This window comes from Polypterus senegalus, chromosome 11, assembly GCF_016835505.1.
Source record: "Polypterus senegalus isolate Bchr_013 chromosome 11, ASM1683550v1, whole genome shotgun sequence".
Lineage (NCBI taxonomy): Eukaryota > Metazoa > Chordata > Cladistia > Polypteriformes > Polypteridae > Polypterus > Polypterus senegalus.
Genome location: NC_053164.1, coordinates 48,774,422 through 48,789,415, shown reverse-complemented (window position 1 = coordinate 48,789,415; position 14,994 = coordinate 48,774,422). Strand labels below are relative to the sequence as shown.

The window sequence follows — 14,994 nt, the reverse complement described above, 5'->3', positions numbered from 1 at the left end:
AATGACCAATAATACAAGATCCGGTTATAATGGGCTTCAAACGCATATAATATATACTTTTGAAGCCCATTATAACCAGACCAATTTTGATACTATATATAATAAAATTGGTAGAATTATGTTGGCACACGGAATAACTTTGTAACATAGGTTCAGCACAACGCCACTGAAAGGTTACCGACCCCTGCACTTTTATACAGACTATACAAACCTATGATGATTAAAATTTAGGGAAAGAAAAAACAGCATTATTAAATATAGTATCTATACAATTATAAAAACTTTAGAGAAATGCTTTTCAGGTTTATTTGGTAGCTCCAAATTGGGATCATGTCAGTGTGTGCATGCATGAGTGGGCAGGTGCCATGTTTACAAGGATACCTCCAATCTGGCATCCGATGCTGCAGAGGTAGGCTCCAACACCACTACACTGAATTAAGCAGGTTTGAGAATGTTATGATATACACGCATTTCCTAAGGTGGTTGTATGGTTGGCAGTGTTAATAATAATTCATTACATTAATGTTGGGTGTCTAACTCCAGTCCTGGTGGGCCACAGTAGCTGCAGGTTTTCATTCTAACCCTTTTCCTAACCAGTACCCAGTTTTCACTGCTAATTAACTCTTTTCCTTCATTTTAAATATCCCTGTTTTTAAGGATTCAGTCCTTTAGAACTGATTCGTTTCTTCATTAAATGGCACCCAAATAGAAATGAGATGTGAAACGAGCCAACAGATGATCAGCTAAAAATTGGAAGGTCAAACTCCAGCCTGTTTCACCAGTTCTTAATGAGAAGCCAGTTCTTGTTGTTATTGAATATCATGACTTGTTGCCTGCTCTCATTCTGACACAGCAGTCTGTTGATTTTCTGTTTTTTCTAAGACCACCATCAAGATGTTTTGGTGACCTGAGCAGACCAACAATGACTGAGACCTTCCCCTTTCTTTATTTTCAGGTTAGCTGGTCATGTGGTGGCTTGTTTTGTGTCTCATTAAAGAAAAAGAAACAACCAAAAGGGTCAGAGTCATGTCAAATAAAACTAAAGCTAAACAAGTTAATCAGTAGCAATAACGGCTCACTAATTGAGATGGTTAGAATGAAAACTAGCAGCCACAGCGGCCCACCGGAGTTGGATACCCCTGATGTAGTGCTTTTCAAGGTACTCAAAGCGCTTCACACAGTGAGTGAGGAGCCACTTCAACCACTGCTGATGTGCAGCATCCGCCTGGATGATGTGATGGCAGCCAATTTGTGCTCATCACACATTAGCTGTTAGGTGGTAAAGGGGTAGGAGATAGCCAATCAGAGCTGGGGATGATTAGGCCAGATTGACCGGGCCGTGCAGGACATTAGATAGACCTTTGGTTGTTTTATGTCCTCAGGAGACTAGGTTCATATTGCAGTTTAAATCACCATTGATGAAACATGCACATACTCCCTTTCCCAAACTTTGTCTGATCTATGTACCATATCCCTTAGCCGTGAATATTAAATTATGAGTCTCTTTATAATTGTGCTTTGCAATGGACTGTCTTAAACCTGATGCTGCCAGGACAGACTTGAGATCCTACATTTCACGGAGTAGACTGTATTGATCACATGTTGGGTTGGCCGGCTGCGTACGCTGCCTGCCGTACAACACCAAATGAGATAAGTAGATCTGATGCATATTTTTTCCCCCCACCCTCAGTAACGCTTTATTATAAATTGAGCAATTAAGAAGGCTGGAAGAACACAATTTAAATAACCAACTTGTCTACGGAATAATTTGAAATTGTGCTTTTTTTTCATATTGTAAGAGCAAAAAAAAAAAAAAAAGACTAAATGATATCACTTCTATTTAGCTCAATGTAATTTGAACTCTGTAAAGAAACAAGGAACTTGTGGGAGGATATGGATTAAAAACACTACAGAAGAAAATGTTACACGTTTGAAGAAAAGACAAGACATTCAAATAACTTTGTGTTTGTAATTGTCAAGACTAGCAAAGGGGGAGAAACTCCATACAATGAGTGTGTATGAGATAAACTTGAATCGAAGCCAAAGCCAGAGAGAAAACCCCCCAGAGCAAATCAGCAAGACCACTTGTATTGTGACTGGTCTGTGTCACCCAATTTAAAAGTAACTGGACTGCTCCTAGTCAATGCAAGACTAGCATAATGCTAATGAAGTTTCAATTATTCTGTAAGAGAAAACTGGATTAAAGTGTTACATAACTTGTACAGAAAAATAAACAATAGTACAGTGTAAATATATATTCATATTTATACATTTCTAGTTGTATTTACAAAAAGTCTTGCAGTTTGTGGAACACAGTGCTTAACGCATCAAATAATAAAAAAAGGAATATAAAAATGTCGACAGGGATGATGTTTCCTTGACGTTTTGTATCTGGCTTCATAAAGCACAAGGAGTAAAACTGATCAAGATGGACAATTATCCTTATAGCTCCTTTGAGGCATGGAATTCTCCAGCAAAGATATCAGAAAGAGATGTCCTGCAACAATCTAGAGGAAAGTGCCAGCTCTCTGAAAGGTCCAGCTGGGATGGTCAGCCACAAATTCAGTCTGACTGGCTACCACCACACTGCTTTATCCACTTTTCTGAACTGGAAACCAGGTTCCATCATTCATGTTAATGTTCATTCCACATTTGTCTTGAGATTGTTTATATATCCATTAAGCTCCTTTTTACATAAGAGAGAGTCTTAAAGAAAAAACTGGGCTGGAATCTGTGCCAGATTCAAAAGCTTATCCCAAGTAAGAAGTGGAGGAAAAAAATAATTAGCGTTTCTTGAAACCAACACCATTCTGCTGTTGGGGACATTTGGATAGACAGGGTTCCTCTGCTGTGGGATCGTGAGAAAATACAGAGTCCTCTCCTGATGAACAGGTGGAGCTACGCGTTTCTGTGTAAGTTGGGGAGTACTGATCAAGAGGTACTGACAGGTCCAGGTATTCCTGCAGAAACAGAGAGTAAGAAGATCAATTTATATGTAAAATATGATAAGCTATACTCAGTAATGGCCTGCAAACTGCATACATCTACAGTACATAATGACAACCATCACAAGTAGAGCAGAAAGATCCTATTCTAATTGTTTCACCAGCAAGACATTTTGCCAGGGATATGAAGCTTTTACGAAATAAAGAATAGAAATACAAAATATTCTGACATGAGCATCAGTAGGCCTTGCACACTAGAAACAAAGCTACCTGAACTATTCTATAACATCTCAATAATTATTTACCACTCTGATGCTTAACATTCTGATCATAAAATAGGTCATTATGATGGCAATTGATGAGAAAAATACATTAATTAATTGCAGAATTACAGTATTTGAGGGTTCCTCTAGAGTGCCTCTCTTTCTCTCGCACGATTTGGCTCAAAAAAAAAGATCAGCACATAGTCATCTCATAAGAGACTTTTAGTTTCGAGTTTGGTATTTTCCCATTCAGCCGTTCATCCTCAAGAAACTGACACACACCCATCATCGTAAGATCAATGTTTTCACTATCAGGGGACCCTAAAACGTCGAGATCCGTCAAAAACCGTGATCGAAATTTTTGAAGCCTTGGAACCCCTGCAGATTTTGTTTTTTTTTCTCCAGCTCTCTGGAGTTTTTGTTTTATTTTTTCTGTCCGCCCGGACCATCTCACCTTACTTTATTCTTTGTTAATCAGTATTACCTAATTTTTAAATATTTTCTTTCTTCATCTTGTAAAGCTACATCATTTGTATGAAAACATGCCATATAAATAAATGTTGCTGTTGTTAATTATGCTGCCCACTCTAAACTGGCCCTCGTTTGTTTAGGTCAGTGCAGAGTATGGTGGCCCGATACAAGATTTAGGTTAGATTCCTATCTTGAGCCCAGTAATGGTAGACTATCTATGCTCTGAGACTTTGTAGAGGAAAAAATAGGGAAAAAAAAACCACATGAAAATGCTAGCATAGATCAGAGTGGTGCAACTATATTGTACTTTCTTCTGCATTTGTTTCTAATGACTTCGAACTTAAAGCAAATTGTTTTATCATCATTTAAAAAAAAAAAGAGCGAATATCATTATGAAGTGTTTGTGGAAAAAAACACATCTGTATCTCAGTTTAAAATTTGGGATAAACAGACATTCTGACATTCAGTTTCCATTCACAATAAAAATTCTTGGCAACTAGACTCTTACCTGATTAGAAGACATTGCCAGAATCCTGTCAAGATCCTCTACAAGCTGCTTAAATGTGGGCCTCTGTGAAGGGCTGGCATGCCAACAGTCTCTCATCATCATGTATCTGAAGGTGAAGAAATGAAAGTGTGTAAGGATGTTAATTCTCAAGTTCAAAACACACTCTTGTTCACACATATGCATTGCTCATTACTGTCTTACAGCTCATTTGTGCAAGTGGATGGCTTGTCCATACGATGGCCTTCCTTCAGAAGCTTGAACAGCTCCTCAACAGGGACCCCTGGGTACGGTGAGCCACCCAGAGTAAATATTTCCCATAGTAATACCCCAAATGACCAACTGGAAAAAGCAACAAAAGAACAAAGAATTAGTAGCATTCTAAACACAATATGTACCATATATATGCTTAAGCTCTGTCACCAGAGATGATTCACCATAGGCAGGTGTTAATCACAGGTATGTTTAAAAATGAATGCTCCTTTTGATTTAAACATATTATAAGACTTGGAGAATTAGTGACTGAGGCATTGGGCTAAAAAATGAAACTGTGAGAAAGTCCCTTTATCTACCATTAATGCAAGAAGTGAACTGAACATTTTGAATCTCTTTTTGAGATATTACCCACAATACACACACAATAACCTAACTACAAGTCTATCGTTCATTCATATTAGTTGTATATAGCTGGGTTTCATTTGAACAGAGTGAAATTATAAATGTACATTTAGGCTTTGAATATGAAGTGTCATAATTTGTGAATAAAGTGGAGGCTCATGGTAGCATATATCAAGATTTTCCTGGTAAGTGATATTTGAAGTTTAATCTCTGCCTGTATCTTTAATACACATACAACATCTTTTGACCTAACACAAGAACCAGAAAAGCAAGTGAATAATGGACTTAAAGTTATTCAGCAGCTCTTTCCATATCTGGGATGCAATTCCGGGACAGAACATAAACTTAAGTATACACTTTATTTATAGTTTTGCTTCTTTTAAACATTGCTTCCTTAATTGCTCTTAAATACTTTCCTTTCCCAAGCACATGTAACAATACATTGTAAAATCTACTCACATTGCATGACCAGAGAAAAAAGTAAACTAAATTCAGATTGGCACATCAAATAACATCTAATTTATGGTCAGAGATGTAGGAACAACATAACCTCATGTTCATTTAATTTACGTCCACATTTATCTATATCTATATCTATATCTAGAGAGATAGAGAGATATATAGAGATATAGATATATGTATGTATATAAATAAAAAGACTGCTGCTGCAAGAAATTGTACATTCAATCAGCATCTCCAGTTGTAAATCATGTCAGCTTTGAACAGAATTAAATAACACAGGTAAGGCATATAATGATTTTCTTCTATCAATATAGTGTTTACTTTTATATCACACATACACGAGGCTAAAGCATGACGTATACTGCAACACTGAAACCAGGGTTAAAAGTGGTGTAATACTTTAAAGCAAAATGGTTATATGCTTGAAGCAGACAACACTATGCCAAGGGTACCTCGATTGGTTTAGTTCGTTGCACACCACAAGTGACGCTTACATTTTTGCACATTCAGCTCTAGTTTTCATTTCTCACTAGCGTACCCTAGTGTCTAGCAAAACAGACAATGTATCCCATACCACCAAAAACAATTCAATTCAAATTAATATTGTTCACTTATTAACCATTATTGTGGCATGGTGTTAGTCACAATGCAGTAAATACTTAAAATAAAAAAAGACCCCTCCAAATCAAAGGTCTTGGCCGTTTCCTGCAAAAATGTGCCTTGCTTAGGTAAGGTGGGCCATCTAGAAGAGACTGTAGAACCTCTAAATATTGATCAGAAATTGGGGATAGAAATAATCACGAGACTGACCAAAAAATGAAAATAGCTGAGTAGCAGTAGTTTTGTGGACGTTGTATCAGACCTAGTGCAGCTTTGAACTTTCTGGGCCATCTACATCTTTATCAATACCTATCTATCTTAATGCGCTCTATCTTGTGGCCTAAATAACAGAGAAATTTCAAGTGGCCAAAACGAGGCTCGAGCTTTCCAAGAAGGCGATGACTTCAAGTACATTTAGTAGTGTGGATGCACCCTTGGGCACTTCTCTCAGGCCGTGTACCAGGCATAGCCTACTGGGGAGGAAGGTGGGCTACAGGCCTAAGATACACTGGAGGGATTCTCTCTCCTTACAGCTCCGACAGTCTAGGAATTTGATATGAGCAGAAAGGGCCAGGATGGCCATGTCTCTCCAGGTCATCACTTTGGCACAGTAGCTAGTGAAGGTGGACTGAAAATGAAGTGAAATTTCACCTAAAGCAAATGTTAGGAGCAAGTGACAGTACAGAAAAAGGAGACTTACACATCACTCTGGTGTGTGTATATTCTGTCAAACAAAGCTTCAGGTGCCATCCACTTTACAGGCAGTCGTCCCTGGAAAGAGAGGTAGACAAAAGATAATCGATTAATAATTCAGGCTTATCTGGGCTAACATTCATTACTACTTCATAAATAAACAGTACATTATTATAAACCATGTACCCGAGTAAAATAGGAACCAAGTTTGACATCTGTATTAGCCATTACAAAATAACCAACACAGTAGCATAAATAATGTCCGGATAAGAGGGTCACAAAAAACAAGACGCATGTAAAAAGACTTACTTATCTGATCTACCAGATCACACTGCCTACCAGGCAACATCATAAACACTATGTAACAAGACGTTTACAATTGTTGTGGGATGGAAGTAAAATATAAGCACATATTTCATTCTCATTAGGCTTCCTAGTCCCCTCAGGCCCTAGAAAGAGAATTACTATGAATAATGTAGAGAAAGGGGAAAGACTTTGTTGACTTGTCTCTGTTTGTGCAATTAGTCATCACCCTGATCTGTCAGCACTCAAGAGAGGAAAACATAAAATCCTACACTTTGGAAGTCTGGAGAGGTAGAGGGAGGGAGGGAGGGAGGGAGTGTACTGGAGCTGGACAGGGGGAAAAAAAAAAAAAAGATCACGACCGGTATGTGCCAGCTAAACCTTTCCACCAGAAGGCAGCTAAATGTCTTATGTCTGAAGCACTTCATGATGTTACATAAGATTTTCTTTTTCAGATTTATTTCTTCATTTGTGTAGTTATCGTTTAGAAAAAATAATGTATTAGTAGGGATTAGTAATGTATAGTAATAGTAATGGAAAAAAAAAATCTAGATACACCCCAAAGACAATTGTGGGAATTCTACATCTTATTCTAACTTACCCTCTCAATTCCAAGCATACTTTGATTTTTCACGTCACTATACACATGTATGCATTTTAATTGTATGATTTTACATACGACATAAAGAACTAATCCCTCAAAAAGTACAAAATAAGCATAATTTCAGGTGACAACACATGGAAGATAATTTATTCAAGCAAAAAAGAAAGCCAACTTACAGATGTGTGAAAAAGGGCTTACTGCATCAGTATGAAAATAAAAAGATGATAATTAGCACCAAGTGCTGATACTCAAGTGCACTTGGCTAGCCGATTATGAGGATTACCACCCTCTGTATATAATCAGAACCTTTGGTAGCTAAATAAGAATCAATCTGTTCTTTGATAATATCATACCAACAACAAAAGACATGTTTGAGCCCAGACAAGCAATTATTGCTGGTCATCAGTCTAGAAAAGGTTATGATGCCTTTCCTAAATAAACATTCATAATTCAGCATTTAGAGGAATGGTGTGCATTCAAGATAATTGCTAATATTATTAGCACAGGGTGTCCCAATAAATTGTAGACCACCTGACAATATAGATACAATAGAAAAGAACCCCGATTCTACGAAACCGTGATCTAGAGACATCATTCAACATGGGAAACGGTACAGTTTATGACTTAACTATTAGGAAAGTTTATGGTTAATTTATGAAAGGTAAGTCAACAGTAAGTCAGCCCTTCCAACTCCCCCCAAACAAAAATATGTCTTTCTGGAATAATAATCCTCTGGGTAGATTAAAACCAAAGTTCAGTTGGAGACAGCATATAGAACATATACTAGAGATCAAGCACTGGTGGAGATCATGATCTGAGGTCAGCTTATAACTATAGGATGTAAATGCTTCACATTCACAAATGCCACTGGGAACTCCTTTATACAAGTATGGTAAAGGAAAATGTGAGGTCATCTGCTGGACAGTTGAAGTTTGGCGCAGACGATACCATGAAGCAGGACAATCAGCCTAATGCAAGGTTGACTGGCTGAAAAAGAAACGAATCAAGGTTTTCTAATGATAAAGTCAAATTCAACACTTCAGCCACACGGATGTGCTGTGGATGGACCTAAAGAGAACACTGCATTAAAGAATTCCCTCAAACGTCAATGAACTGCAGCAGTTCAGTAAACAGGAGAGCAGACCAAAATCGTGTTTGTCTAATTTTTTAGGAACTTAGTGAGGACTAGATGACTAGTTACTTGTATCCCGATATACAAAAACATGGAAAAAAAAGATTTGCTTTCTATTTCAAACTACGGTACTTTATTTAGATGGAGCCTCTGTGTTATTTTTATTTATAGTATTTCATAATCTGTAATACTGTTGTTTATACATTACAAAAGTCTTTTATTAGGTTCCTAAGATTTCCCATAATCTTTTGGTTTAGATTCTCATAACACTAAGCTAATGCAGTGATCACATATCATGACATTCCTGCTCCTGGCATACATTCTTCTTCTGTAATTTGTCCCATCTCTGTTCTTGCCCATCAGACAACATCCTTTATTAAAGCAGTCCATGGCTGTAATTACATACTCTGCTGGAGGTATCAGATGTAGAATTGCTGCCATGCAATCCTCATAGATTAAGCCAATCATGTCAATAAGACAGCAATAGTTGGGAGCCTTTAGGCGCAGTATAATATTTACAGTTCCTTGGAATAATCATTGCAAAATTTTGACCGCCATTTCTTTAAAAAAAAAAAAAAAGTACTTTTATTAATACATCAAAATCTTTCAACTGAACTTCAGTTTAAAAAGTTACTTTTATAAATGTGTAAACAACTGTGTGAATTACACAATACTAGTAAAGACGTTAAGAGAAATTGGGCATTATCATAGTTAAAAACCACATAGCTCTCTATACATGAACTGGAGAAAGCTATCTAGAATGCCCCCGGTATCATAAGAGACACAGAATTACATTGCAGAACATCCAAAAATGAGAATTATCAGGCTAGCTTCAGAAATAACACATCTGTGTTATTAGTATACCATTACGAACTGTGTTTTTTCTTGTCTACAACATATACCTGCCAAAAGGAGACCCTACTTAAACTAGAGTGAATGCAGTTGCTTAACTTACTTTTGTATGCAGTACCTTTCTCCACAGATTAGCTAAAGCACTACACAGATTCCAATCCGATTACATATATTATGGAGCTGCTTATCAACCAGCAGGTTAGCGTATGCAATGAGTGGGCCACTTAACATTTATAAGAAGGTGATGAAAGAACAAGTGTAAATTACTGAGATGATGCGTTTCTGCTGCTTAGCTCATGACAATGAAAGCATTTCATGGACACAACTGAACAAGAGTATCAAGTGCTTTATGAAAGCTATAGGATTTGCATGATAGATGTAAAGACAGACTAAACATACCATGCATACAAATACACGAACATCGAACAATGTGCATTAATACTACATTACTCAACGGAGACAGTGATTTATTCTGTGCCGTGTCACATTAATTCACCCACCACTGCAAGTTGTGTATGTGTTGTCACTTCCATTTTCAACCATTGCTCATCAAGATGCATGTATGCCACTCAGGTAGTGTGCCACTGATCAGTGCTATTTTAGAAGCATTACCACAGGAGTAAGAAATACTGTATGGGTAATGTAGTAGATACCCCAAATATCAGTACAACACTTTTCACTGTTTTAAGAGCTTTCGTAATGACATAATGCCCATTTTCAATTCTGAAGTACAGTATTTCCGTTCTGCAATGTATGCTCCCAACCCCACTTTCCCTGAAGATACAAAATTAAATGTCCCTTCTCTCAGGTAGCTGAAGAGAAAAGTAGTTATGATGCTAACAATGGAGGTGATAATAATGATGATGCGCTGTAGGGTCTTTGAAGTAGTTTGTGTTTTACAATCTGGCAATTATCCACATTTGAATCGGATTCCTTCTAGTGCAGAAAAACCACTGGAAAAAATGTGATGTGTCAAGTGTGCCTTTTCCTGCATAAAGCTGTGATTTTAAAAATCTTTGTATGCACACATATACGAACAATTTTGCTCTCAATGAATAGGTTTCTAGCTAATAATGGTCCCAAGTGTCATTCAGATTTAGGGAAAAAGTTCAATAACTCACAATTACACAAACGAAAAAATAAATGAATTTAGGGGAAGTCTGACTTAGGATTATTACATTATATCAACAAAAAACAGAGCTTTAAACATTCTATTCAAAACCCTGTTGTAAAGTGAACTCCAAGGGTTTAATGTGATGTTTAATAAAATACATCTAAACCTTACCAAAATAAATAAAGCTTATTAAAATAATTCTGTGAATCTGAAACTAAGGAGTTTAGAGAGCCAAGAAACTTTTTACACACCAGAGTAAATAAAATGGCTAAAGCTACACCCATGTGTACAACCTGACCTGTCAAGACAACCATGTGGAAATTGTAGAAGTTTATATATAAAAAAAAAAAAAAATCAGATGAGTGAGTAGTATAGAAACTTTAAAAGAGTATCCAACAATTGTGTATATGTTGTAAGCAAAACATTAAAAGTGAGACTGTAGTAAGACCTCAGTCTTGATCAATTTGGGAAATTAAATGACAAAAGATACACAAGTTCAAACTGCAAAGTCAAAGATTAACACGCTCAATAGATTTGATTTTTATATTGCTAGCGATGACAACAAACCTTTGCTGCATATGACTATTATACATAATATATATCTAAATATACGGTACAATATACATTCACACTTTTAATACTGTGATCACTTGACATAGTTTGGTGCAGAGTCATTGGCAGCTGGCCCACAGTGGATTTTAATTAAAAGAGAGAACATTATCTGCTATTATTTATTATTCTTAGAAATTCAAGTGGATTCCATGCATTTTAAATAACTGCTTTATAACTTTCATATTCTCCCTATAGAAGATGCTAAAGTGGTACAAATAAGACCCTAATGTAAATCTGATTTTTTTGTTTTAGGACAACATGTCATCTCATTTTTAATACTCAAAAAGCAATTTCACTATACAAACAGCCAAGACTAGTCTTACCTCCTTCCTCCGACAAGCATTAATAAATATATAATTTAATTCACATAAGAAAAAAATGTTTTACAACTAGAAGCTAAAATAAAATAAATAAAAAAAAAAAACACTTTTTTGCAATGATATCAAAATATTTTTTAAAAAGACCCCCCCCCCACAAAGCTGGAACATAACACACCCAGTTCTACCCCTGCAATGAATTTTGTAAATTAAAGCTTATACGTTTTAAAAGAATGTTAAAAATTTCCAGATGGAAATTCAAAAATTTTTTTTGAAACATCTGAATAAACAGCACAGAATAAATGTGAGTGGAAAACTGCCTACCATAGATGAAGAAGCAGACTATTGCAGTAAATAGTAAGCTCAAACTCACATTAATGTTCACTGCGTTTCAAAGTATTCAAAAATAACTGGTTACATTTCATAGCAGCAAAACAAAGATTCAGCAGACATAACTCATAAGAGGGTGGCTCATATATTAACAAATCCTCTTCTAAGAAGTTAGGCTCAACTGTAACCTCATTCAACTGGAATTCAACACGACCATGCATCAAAAAGGCAACTCTACAGAGATCTAAAGCTGAATGTGGCATGGCACTACCTAACTTTCTGTTGTATTACTGGGCTGCAAGCATTTGTACACTAAAACACTGGGAAGTGGCAGAAATCCACAAAACCACACCTGCTTGTTAGCTGGGGAAAGGAAATGTCGTGCAAAAGTCTCTCTGTATGCTCTGCTGAGTGCAAACTGTCTTGTAAACTTTAATTACTGTCAACTTACCAGCAATCCAGAGATTCATCTATACTAATAAAAGGCAAAGCCCTCACTCACTCATCACTAATTCTCCAACTTCCCGTGTAGGCAGAAGGCTGAAATTTGGAAGACTCATTCCTTACAGGTTACTTACAAAAGTTAAGCAGGTTTCATTTCGAAATTCTACGCATAACGGTCATAACTGAATCCTACTTACGTAGATATATATGTCCATAGCCTGCAGCTCGGTCACCGTGTGAGGCGGAGTTGCGTCCCCCAACCCCACGCCTCCCACGTAGTTGGCTACCTGCCTATATTGTGTTCCCCATCCCCACGCCTCCCACGCAATTGACTGCCTGCCCATATAAGGCCGTCCACCAATCCAAGCTATGAGAAAACAGTAAAAAGGAGGCGTGTCAGACGTCGTGGTACATTTTCTGATGCAGCTAGATGGAAACAACTTCGTGACGCTCCTGCCAAATATTTGCAGAAAAATAGACACGCTGTCGCTAACTACTCGCAGGCAAATACACAAGTTAATAGACATGCTGCTGCTAAATACTCGCAGGCAAATCCACAACTTCATAGAGACGCTGTTGCTAAATACTCGCAGGCAAATCCACAAGTTAATACCGGGAATGCCTGTTAAATATCTTAGATTCACGAGTAGTGAACACTTCGATGAATGAAATCTGTCATCTTTATAACGATTGACAAACACGGAATGTAACTTGAACACAACACATCCTACAAATACGAACCTGATTGAAAGAAATAATGATAATCAAATCCTTGATGACAGCAACACTCATAACAGTGACAAAACAATTACATTGACAATCATGTTACATTATTTTTAAAATGTTTCCTTTTCTTTTTCATAACTTCTTTAACACACTACTTCTCCTCTGCGAAGCACAGGTATTTTGCTAATTATTTATAAAAGATACAGAACTAGAGTAGGATACATTCTAAAAGGAAGAGAAGCTCATATCTGCTTCCCATATATGTCATAACTTATTTCAGGCTTTGGTAACCTATTCACTAGTCGATCTATAGTATTGAACTCGCTAAGCATTGTGCCATCTTTAAGTTGTGTCTATTGATGATGTATTTGCGTCTCTGGTCTGTTATGTTTCAGATTCATTCTTCCAACAGTGCATTTCTTTTTCCATTTATAAATTAAAAAGTTAGGAGCCAAGAGTATTCAACCCAGTATCCCACCAACTTTCATCTACTGTACATGTATCCCCGATGGGATACTGCCTAGTCTGACTAAAAACACAGATAGCATCTCTGGAGAATCTATCAATACATTTCAAAGACTTTACTCTTTAAGTATGTTTAGGAATGATGCATGATGGAAAAAGGGATCTTTTATTTAGAATATCTTGAATGGAAGCCATTCACAACATATAATCTAGTCCAGTATGGAGTGAACATACCATAACTCAGCTGATAATTGTTCATCGTTCACATGTATTTAGGCTAAAATGTACCCAGAATAAGGCACAACACTTGAGTGATGTCATCAAGCAACCGCATCACTCGGTCGTGTTGTGTTTTACAAATGTCCTGCAGTCAACATCACTTTGATGTTTTCATACGTTTCCTAGATAGCCCTGCATATGAAGTCACTCTTAAAGCTTTAACTGCAGTATTTGTAGTAATACCCAATGGGATAACATTGTGCTATGGAACAATATCACATGTAATATCCTATACCTAACTAACTATCTGCATGAAGACCAGTTCTGCTCAACTGGAAGTAGTTAAATTCACCTTCGACAACTCAGCACAGAATTTCCCCACTATTTCCAAATGAAAAAAAATTGTAAAGTAGTTCAACGTTGCAGAATGCTGTAAGAATTCATTAATGAAATTGAAAAGAAAGAATGCCAGGACTGTACTGAACCTCTTCATTTGTTGACTCATTCTTTATGAAGAACCACTTTAGATAGGACCAGATGGTGTCTTATGGGGTTTGAATGCAGAGTTGTCTTTGGAACATTTAACTGTACATGCCTTTTTTCTTTGAATATAAACTGGACTGTGTTTTGTTAATGAGTTTTGTTATTAAAGAAAAATCTAATTGGAAAAGAAAAACAAAATGGCTCATTTCTGGCCCGATACACAGGACAAAAGGGTCCTTCCTAAAGAAAAAAAAAAGTAGTAAAACAGGAGCTTACAGATTTGGCTTAAACATCAAGAATCAAGGAACATAGGCCAAAAGGATTTGTTATACTTACATTGGTGGTCTTCTTATAATAGTCGATGTGGTGAATATCTCGAGCCAGACCAAAATCTGCAATTTTCATTACATTTTCCTCCGTCACTAAGACATTCCGTGCTGCCAGATCTCTATGAATACACTAAGGAGAGTCATGGGAAAAAACAGAGAGAGAGAGAGAGAGAGAGAGAGAGAAAAAGAAAAGATTAACATTGTCTTTCAGATGTTACCAGCCTGTTATTATCCAGCCTGAAGGCAACAGAAAGCTTTCAGACTTCTGTGTTGATTGGACATGATTTAACAGAACTTTCATTTTGCAATCAAAGCTAAAAAAATAGTAGTAACAATTTCACCAAAGGCAAATAAGGTCATTTTTAAAAGTGATCAGAGTACTCCTAAAAAATGTCAAAAAATCCCCCAGGTGAGGATGACTAACACCGAATTACTAAGCCCTATAGAAAGCTTAACGTAGATAACGGGACATTAAACTGGGGTTCTAAAATAAAGTGAGTCAGCAGG

The 14,994-nt window shown here is 36.7% G+C and overlaps 1 protein-coding gene across 7 annotated transcripts in view; it reads right to left on the bottom strand.

Annotated features, from left to right (window-relative positions):
• Window positions 1-1,955: 1,955 nt before the first annotated feature.
• The window catches only part of fgfr1a (fibroblast growth factor receptor 1a), a 136,380-nt gene continuing 123,341 nt past the window's right edge, over window positions 1,956-14,994 (bottom strand). For all 7 annotated transcript variants that reach the window (XM_039768563.1, XM_039768565.1, XM_039768559.1 and 4 more), the window contains 5 exons: window positions 14,495-14,617; window positions 6,565-6,635; window positions 4,389-4,526; window positions 4,188-4,293; window positions 1,956-2,960 (listed from right to left, as the gene is read on the bottom strand). In XM_039768563.1, the coding sequence (XP_039624497.1) occupies window positions 2,784-2,960; window positions 4,188-4,293; window positions 4,389-4,526; window positions 6,565-6,635; window positions 14,495-14,617 (615 nt within the window). In that variant the 3' untranslated portion in view covers window positions 1,956-2,783. The remainder of the gene's footprint in view (window positions 2,961-4,187; window positions 4,294-4,388; window positions 4,527-6,564; window positions 6,636-14,494; window positions 14,618-14,994) is intronic.